Genomic DNA, 9,252 nt, shown 5'->3' on the forward strand with positions numbered 1-9,252 from the left:
TTTTATACATGTTTATTCATGTGGAGAGGATGGGGAATGCTGTTACTGTATGTTTTGTGCTGCCAGTCTTGAAGTCAAAACTGGGATCTCTCAGAAGAAGCTCTAAACAGAGGTAAAGCAAAAGCCTCACTGCAATCACCGGATCCTAATTAATTAACGGCTTTAAAAAAGTTTTTTTAGCACTTTGTAAGTAGGTGCAGTTTTCCTGAAAGTTTCACACTGAGCTCTGCTGCAACACACAAGCTTTATATGTTTCTATTTTTCTTGGCATTTGCAGAGTTTTTCCTTCTCTTCTCAGCACGAGGACTGAGTGACCTTAGCAATTGCCAGCAAGGGGACTCCATATGATGAAAGCAGGTGAAAGGGAAAATAAGGGCGGGAACTAGGTAAGGCCAATTCATACCTCAGAGGAGGTGTGGTCCTGCTCTGTACCTGGCTGTGGTCACAGTCTTGTGAAATATAAAAGGGGAAGGCAGTTGTTTCTCAAGCAATCTGTTGGCAGGATCCTGTAGCGAGAAGGAACGGAGGTGCTAGAAGAAATGCAGAGCAGGAAGTCTAGAGTGTCAGCTGCAAAAGGTGTGGGACGCAGTGGTGCCTCTGGGCCTTGGGAATACCATCAGCTCTTCTCTGTAGGTCTGTTCACTGGGCTGAAGGTTGCATGGTAGCTGCACTCCCTTCCCCAGCAGCCTGGCTTAGGAGGAGAAAGAAGCCATCATGTCCCAAGGAGGAGCAGCAGCACGCATAGCTGCCAAGCCCCAGGACCGGGGATGGGCATGGATGGTTCTGCTCGCCGCAGTGCTGCTGCAGGGGCTGACGCTGGGCTTCCCCTCCTGCATCGGTATCTTCTTCACGGACCTCCAGCGTGAGTTCCAGGCCAGCAATAGCGAGACATCATGGTTCCCGTCCATCATGGTGGCCGTGCTGCACGGAGGTGGTAAGTAACAGCTGCAGGGAATGCCCTTCTGCGGTCGTGTTGCTGATGAGGGGCCGCAATGAGGGCGCTTTTCATATTTCATTAAGACAGATGGTGGAAGGGACTGAGAGGTCTGAGCAGACTGGCTGGTTGGCAGTGCACAGCATCTCCCAGCCACTTTGACCCATGCCCGCACAGTCCAAAGCTAAGTGTCCACAGACACCAAGTTCCCTTTTGCCACTCTAAGAGACAACCAAGACCCTTGCTCAAAGGAGGTGAATCCCTTTCTCAGCCCAGCTTCTCCAGACCAGTGAGAACTTAATTATTTCCCATAGCAGCTCTTTGAATAAGCTGGCAGGTAGTGTTGGAGTTTGGGTGCTTTCTTGATTTATCTTCTGTCCACAAGGGCGCATCTCCTCCCATGTGCCACATGACAACTGTGTTCTTCATGGCTGAAAAGATGCCAAAAGCCAAGCTCCTCCGGGCTGCTAGCTGAGGCAGAGTGTTAAAAGCAACTCCTTGGGCACTGGCATGGAGTGCACACCTAAGCAGGCATCAGGGTGGACATGAGCATAGCTGGATTAATGCAGAATGTGGGTCAGGGAGCACTCTCCAGGTGAAGGAGGGTTGGGCTTTGTGGATAGTGGAGTGAGTCACTGGTTTTCTACCCAAAGAAAATGTGGGAGCTGCACAGGACAGGGCCCCCAGATCCTCCACCCAGATGGATATTTCTGCATAGAAGAGAAAAATCCTCAGCAGCTCGAGGACTTCCCAATGAGCAGTCTGTGTTGCTGCTGACCTCTCTATGTGCAACTCCCATGCTTATTTGATAAACAGACTACCCAAACCCCACCCAGGCAACAGAAGCAAAATATCCAGTGACCCCCACATATCTGAGCTGCTCCCTCAGTTCATACCTGTCCCTTTCCAATACTAGTGAAAGGTGACACTATAGTATTAAGGGAAAAAAAAGCAGAGCCCTGAGACATGCTAATGTGAAGGTTGTGGCCGGTTCAGTCTCTCCTGTGCAGGACTTGGCTGACAGCCACCTGACATGGGAGAGAGAGTTTGCACCTTAGCAGAAGCAGTTGGGTCCAGAATTGCGAGGTGCAGATGGAAAGAGACCTCACAGGAAGCAACGAGGGCAGGAATTATCACTGAAGGTCAGCAGTAAGAGAGCAGTGTCCTTGGGGCTTTGAATTTGGAAGCTGCTGGGCATTCTCTGTGCTGCCTACCATCCTCTGTGGTCCTGCTGCGGTTAGTGGGAAGAAGTTGAATGGGACCTGGTGGCTCTGGGAAATGGTCTCAGAAGCAGCCCAGCCCCAACATGTCCAGGAAGGACAAGTCTGGCAGTATCCGCAAGAAAATATCAAGTATCCTACCTTCTTTAATGAAGTACTGTTTTGTAGGAGGCCAGAACCACAGTAAAAGGTAATATAAAGACAGCCAATAAATAGATCCAAAAGTTATAAATTAGACAAGGAAAGAATAGCCTCATGTTAATTATATTCACTAACAGAATTTGTCAGGGCATAGCCAGTGAATTACAAGAGAGTTGTTACTTTGCTCGCCAGTTATGTCTCATCTATTGCAGGCTGTTACAGCAGAGGAGTGCTTGTTCTTGCCCCCTAATAGCATAAGGTGGGAGTAACACAACCATAAATCAGGAAGAAAAAACAACAAAAAAACAGAGATAAAAGACTCCCTCTCAGGCCAAGCATGTATGGCTTTTGCTGTAACTTCCGACCTTTGCAGTAGGCCATGCTCTGTTTGATTCAGGTTCCCCAGTTACATCCATCATCTCGGCACTTAAACCTTTTCCAGAATTGGATTCTGCTATGTCACCAGTGTCTCTCAGAGATGCTTCTCTCTTTTCTTCTCCTTCATCCTTTTTAATTCAGAGGAACTGAAGGGAAAAAAAAAATCTTGTTGCAAAAATTGGTAAACAGGAAGGGGAATGGACAGAGCAGCCCATTCTGAGAGTGGTCAGTATGGTGAGAAGGTCCCATGCAGGAGAGCTAACCTCAGCTCAGCAGAGCTATGGAAGGAAACAGGAAAAGGCACAGTGCAAACAATAGCTCATAACCTAGTAAGCCAAACATATATCATTACCCATGCTATGTTCCTAGGTAAAAGTGATTAACAATTATTTTGTTATAAGAATCATTTGAGAGACCTCAGGATCCTATGGCCCTCTCCGAAAGGGGAGTTCAGGCCCTTACACGTTCCTGCTCCTAGATATTCATGCACATGTAACTCTCTGGACTCACACTCCTGCAAATGCAGCGCTTTTGTTGGTATTATCTTTCCAAAGGAAAGCACAAAAGCCCCAGGCAAGTGAGAAATAATGTTTGAAACCTAGAAAGCAAGTTAACAGGAACAAATAATGAAAAACCCTTGTAAGTTTTAGGGCCAATCTCATTATTTTGGAGTGTTCAATTTATGACTTCTTGCTACTTGGGTTGGTTAAACAGCAGTACCATCCTTAATGTCTTCAGCAGGAGGAAAAATAATCTAGTCACCAGTTTGCTGACACTTTTTCAAAGACCAGTTGAAGTCTGAGGTGAAAATCTCCCAAGCAGATCAAAATACAGACAGCTGCACTCCTAATTTTAATAATGTTCCACTGTTCGCTTGACTATGTGGATTTTATTTCAAACCAGACATTGATTTAGGTCACAAATATGCCACAGATTATTTTCCCTACTCTGACTGACTCCTAATTCTGAAGCTTACAGTCATTTTGCATTTGCTTATATAACCTTAAGTGTTCAGAAGAGGGAAAAAAATAATAAAACCTGGAAAACCTCGAGGATCCTCAAACAAACAGGAAAAGAAACTCTACCTTCAGATCCTCTTCTGCCAGAGCATGCAGAGAGATGCCTGTTTCCCAGTGATGGTCTGCAGGTCTGAACTAATCTTTTCCTACCTCAAAATGAAGGATGCTAAATGACATTAACGAGCAGGTAATTTAACACAATCTCATGGAATTCACCAAAAACCTATGAAAATTAAAGAATTAATTGACCTTAAACACACACCTCCATGCCTATTTGTTCATTGCTTTTTCTGATTAAATAACATAACTCTTTCCTAGTAAAGCCTGCCAGCAATGTAGGTACACAATAAAACGTGGGTTTCTGCCCAAGAAGGACAAAGCCAGGCTCTGACCCATCAGAACCACCCGGGTCTCACTCCCACCTCTGCAGTCTTTGTGCTGGAGGTGTGGGAGTGGGAATCGGTATGTGCACTGTCTGCTCCTAGGCTTATGTCCTCTTGGAAGTGGACACAGTTAAACTTACCCACCCCTGCCCAGGTATGCCAGGACAGGCATGTGCAAAGAGCTGTGCTGACAATAACATCTTATTATTTTCCTGGGGAAGATGATGTGCAGGACAGCTGCAAGACTCCACAAGCTGCAGCTTGGATGCTACTGCCTGAAGGTTAGATTGATTCCCATGCAGACATGAATATACTTCACCAGCCTTTTTCAAATAATCCTCCTCAATGACGTCTATTTTTCTCCCATTCTTGATCTATTTCAGAGTCAACCTGCCTTCTCTTGCAAGGAATTTCACCTAGGTAGTGGGACACCAAGGGCAATTTAGAAGATTTTGTGGCAGAATATTTGAAAAACACAGTGAAAAGAGAGTGGAAATATGCAAACAGAAATATCACCCTGCTTAACATCTCTTACTCAGAGACATAGAAATACAAGTCCTCTGCTTTTTCAAGTCATTCCTGGAATTTATATCGTGTGAGAACAGAATTACACTTGAAGGTCCTCCTTGCATTGCAAGAGTTTTAACTAAAATCCATCATAGGGAAGCTTAGAAATCCTAATGACCAAAAACCAAGCAGATCACAGGAGCCTTCCCTTCAGCTAACAAGTTGACCACATGCTTGGGAGGATCAGGGGATGTATTTTCTGTTCCTGGCTTCCCTACTACATTATACTGCTGGGAAAATTCTCAGAGTGTCTAGACTAAATCATCTGATAATTGCGGCAGTCCAGAAGGTACAAAATATTTCTTTCCTCCCAAACTGCTTCCTTTTTTCCGCTTTGCTTCCAGGGCCCCTCTGCAGCATCTTGGTAAAGCGATTTGGCTGCAGGTTTGCTGTGATGCTGGGAGGCCTGCTCAGTGGAGTGGGCATGGTGTCCAGCTCCTTCTGCAAGTCCATCAGCCAGCTTTACTTAACAGCTGGCCTCATCACTGGTAAGTACCAAAGAACAGCAGGAAAACCCAGCTGCTGTGCTTGACTTGAAAAATGGGAAATGGTGAGAGTCCCAACTAAGTGCTCACGTTTTTCCATTCATCTGTGAAACAGGATAAATTAAAAGCCTCACAGCACAGCAGGAATTGTATAGCAGCTAGATTTACCCTTCACACCCCTTTAATACACGCTTCATCTAGCCAAGCTCACTGGAAAGTGCTTCTATCTGGAAAAAGCTACAGGTCTCCAGAGGGCAAAACGGAGAGCAAAGATGTCTGTTCTTTCTACTAGCTTCTCAACCTTTTGTCTTTGAAGAAGGGAGGTTTTTTCAGTCTTGGAAAGTAATGTGTTGGGACAACGTCCTTCCCAAGCTCTCTGGGCTTGTATTTCACCACTCCCAATCTGGGGAAATGTATCTTTTTCTAACAAAAGAACATGTTGGTTTTCACCAGAAGTAACAGATGGGAACTTTTCCTTTCCAAATATTTCTCCTATGTGACTGTTGTTCAACTCTGACTCTTTTCTAACACAGAGAAATTAATTCTTTCAGCCAGGTCACTTTGGGACCAATCCTGTTGGATCTTGCAACCTAAGCTGTGCCCATTGCATAGACTGAAAAAACAAGTAACTCCCTGAGCCCCGATGAAAGTGTCAGGAAAGCAGCACTGCTTGTTGCATGTGGTATAAAAACCAAATTTTTAATGAACAATTCCATAACAATTTTAGGAATGGCAGTGTGCCCCAGACAAATGTCAGCTTAGATCAGTATATTTAGTATACCCAAGAAAACAAGTAGTTTAACCAAGAACACAAGTAATTTACAACATCCTTCTTCACCCCCTTTGTGGGGTTTCTGAGTATTAATCACTGGGGGTTGTGCAGCCTGGCAGGTGAGGAAATGCTTCAGTGGCAGATGAAGTCATCTGTGGATATACCCTGGATTTGGGCTCTTTTCACCCTTTAAGACAACACAGAGGGATCATGTGCTGTCCTTTTCTCTTTTACTCTTACCTTTAGGTCTGGGATCATGTTTCAGCTTCCAGGCAGGAGTGACTGCGCTGGGCTACTACTTTGTACGGTGGCGAACACTGGCCAATGCCATAGCATCCACTGGCGTCTCTCTCGGTTTCACGCTGTGGCCACTGCTTTCTCAATACTTGCTGGATGAGATGGGCTGGAGAAACACTTTTCTTATCTTTGGAGGAATACTATTGAACTGTTGTGTTTCTGGAGCCATCATGAGACCAGTTCAGCTTGCATCAGGGTCACTACTACAGTCACCCAAGCCTGGAGAGGGGCCAGAGAGAAGAGCAGAAGAGGCACAGCTCTCCAATGGAGCATCTTCTCCCCACCCCGAGCTCCAGCAGCAAACCAGAAGGACTGCATGCTTCCAGATGCTGCAGAAGTATCTGGCTTTTGACATCTTCTGTCAAAACAAGGGTTACCAGATTTACACTATTGGAGTGACCTGGATGATGATGGGGTTTGCATTACCACATGTCTACCTTGTGCCTTATGCCATCCAGAATGGGGTGGAGGAACGCAGGGCAGCCCTTCTCATCTCTGTTATCGGGTTCATCAACATCTTCATACGCCCTTTGACAGGGCTGCTCTCAGGACACAGAGTCTTCACAGGGAGACGCATCTACCTGTTCAGCCTGGCTGTGCTTCTCTGTGGGCTGAGCAATTTCATTTGTGTCATTTCAGCTGAGTTCAGCGTGCTCATCATCTACTGCATCATCCTCAGTATAGCCATGAGTGGCATCGGCGCACTCACCTTCCAGGTGCTGATGGATGTGGTGGAGATGGACCGGTTCTCAAGTGCTCTAGGGCTCTTCACCATCCTGGAGAGTATCACTCTCCTCATCGGACCCCCTCTCACAGGTGAGAGAAGTTATTAAAGCAGGCTGGGGAAAAATTGGTTGTTTAGACACTGGTGACAAGTGTTTGGGAGCATAAAGAAAAATAAGAGCATTCCCAAACCCATACAAACAAGTGAGTTATGCAGAGGGAGCAATATAAAAGGGAGAGTTGGAAAGGAATGATCAGCCGCTTCTCGCAGCTGAAGGAAGGTCATTTCTGCAGCTGCCCCAATGTCACTGCAGCAACACCAGACAGTGAAAAAAGGCAGCTTTGATAGGTATAGGAGTGATGAGAGCTTTTTTCCAGTGAGAGGGAAGTCATAGAGAGGAATTACTGTGGTAGGATCTTGCTGTCTATGAACTCTTTCACTGCTTTGCCAGTTTGCATTGTTTTATCTATGAAGTCTCAAGGAATTGCAAACATCCCATTAAACAAATTAACTGTGATCAGAATTATTACCAGTCTTACATTATTCAAGAGCCTTATAGTAAAAGCTTCTGTTCACTCTTCTTTCCGAGTTCCAGAGTGTATTGATTTTTCTCTGGAGACAAGAAAGGAGCTAGTTATGACCCCAAATCCAATAAATTATTCACAGATTTCATGGTTCACTCCAAGTGCCACTAAGTGACCTGTCCAAGACGCACCTGCTCCTGCAGTACAGCAGCAAATTCAAAAGATTAACAAGAAATGTGAACCTGAGCATGAATCCTCAATTCAGGCTTTAGTTCTCTTCTCCAGGCAATGAATTGTGTACTATTCAGCAGGAAAATAATGTCTGTTCTAAGCATGGGATGATAACATGTACCATATTTCATGGTATTCCCTGGCATTAGTGTCAGTCGCTTTGAGAAAAGTGCAAAAAAAAGGTCTTTTCTTGGACATCTCTAATAGGAGTGGCAGATGGGCAAAACGAAGTACAGTAAAAGCAGCACCATTTTTATCTGTAGTCCTAAAATCTGCTAAAGAAAAGTGCACTATGAAAAGAAACATTACCAATCTTTACTAAAGAATACAAGCAAACAAACATCATTACAGTATTTCCATATAAATAAGCAGCCTACAGAAGGCATTGTATATTTGACCTGAGTATCGCCTTTCCATGTCTAACATTAGTGTTAAATTACTTATTTGATATATCACGCTTCTAAATGTTTTATATTGAGGGCACTTAATGTTAGTCATAATGCTTGTTGTGCTGTGAATTTTCTTCTCCCTGATTACACACTATTAGCAACAAGTTTCAGTTTAGAGACCCTAGCATCAATTTTTGAGAGATTTCTCTATCTATTTGTTCTGTTTTCTGACGTAGGATGTAATAAGGTCACTCATTCCAAAATCCAGTGAGTGGCAGGGGCACAGGGGTCCTCTGCTGGGTAAACAAAACGAATCAGCTGGTTGGGGAAAAGCTACAATTCCCTTTCTGTCCTGATTTTTCTGTGTATTGAGAAATACTTTATACAGAAGCAGAAACATCACCTGAGTGGTGACTACAAAAAAAACGAACAACCCCTAGAATCTAGAGAAGAGAACTTAACTCATCTGTGAATGCTTATCTTTTGTATATAGCAGTTTGCTGAATGATTTAGGTTTAACATTTATGTAAATGTCACCTAGTTGCCTTTAGTATGCATCTTCGCTTTGACTAAGCTGTGGCTTCTATTTCAGGTCTCCTGGTAGATGTAACTAGTGATTTCCACTATGTCTTCTACAACTCCAGTTTCTTTCTGATATCAGCTGCATTATTCATGGGGCTCAGCTTCTGTGCTTTGGAAAAAAAAAACAAATTGAAAGAGGCTTCAAAAGTACCTTTGGATAATCCCTCCAGATATCAATACAATGAAATGCCAACTGAACCACAGTCTGAAAGTCAATCCCCTCCAGCAGTTGTGTACATCACAAGCATATGAAAAGAAAGAAAAGAAGAAGGAAAAAAAAAAACCACAAACAATTATGTGGCCTGTACAAACCTAAGCAAGGCCCAGCACTGATGGCAGATGAGAAAACAAGCATCTGCTTTCCACAACTCTCGTCATCCTTCTACCCTACACTTCCACTCCGTGGGGCCGTGTCAGACTCCAAGTGAGAGATCTAGACCACAGGCTGAGCCTAGAACCCAGCGGCAGCCAAAGAGCCGAAGGACAAAGAGAACTGTGCTTTCCTAAAGCAAACCATGGGATAACAGCCATGGTAACCAGCACTGAGAGACAAAAGCTGTGTCAGTTCAATTGGTTTAAGTCAGTGCCTTTAAGAAGTCACTGGAA

General features: G+C 44.4%; 1 protein-coding gene across 1 annotated transcript; it reads left to right on the plus strand.

Moving 5' to 3' along the window:
- Positions 1-714: 714 nt before the first annotated feature.
- SLC16A5 (solute carrier family 16 (monocarboxylate transporter), member 5) lies at positions 715-8,898 on the plus strand. Its single transcript, XM_010579301.1, has 4 exons — positions 715-934; positions 4,987-5,130; positions 6,146-7,012; positions 8,657-8,898. Exons 1-4 carry the CDS (start codon positions 715-717, stop codon positions 8,896-8,898), a joined length of 1,473 nt encoding a protein of 490 aa, XP_010577603.1.
- The last annotated feature ends 354 nt before the right edge of the window (positions 8,899-9,252 follow it).

Source organism: Haliaeetus leucocephalus, unplaced genomic scaffold, assembly GCF_000737465.1.
Source record: "Haliaeetus leucocephalus isolate CR32 unplaced genomic scaffold, Haliaeetus_leucocephalus-4.0 Scaffold657, whole genome shotgun sequence".
NCBI classification, from domain to species: domain Eukaryota; kingdom Metazoa; phylum Chordata; class Aves; order Accipitriformes; family Accipitridae; genus Haliaeetus; species Haliaeetus leucocephalus.

Bases quoted from the DNA above. Each gene is read 5' to 3' on its own strand.
- SLC16A5 (XM_010579301.1), top strand. From the start codon at position 715: ATGTCCCAAGGAGGAGCAGCAGCACGCATAGCTGCCAAGCCCCAGGAC. The intron at 935-4,986 runs GTAAGTAACAGC...CTTTGCTTCCAG, and splicing joins GGCCGTGCTGCACGGAGGTG to GGCCCCTCTGCAGCATCTTG. The intron at 7,013-8,656 runs GTGAGAGAAGTT...CTTCTATTTCAG, and splicing joins CATCGGACCCCCTCTCACAG to GTCTCCTGGTAGATGTAACT.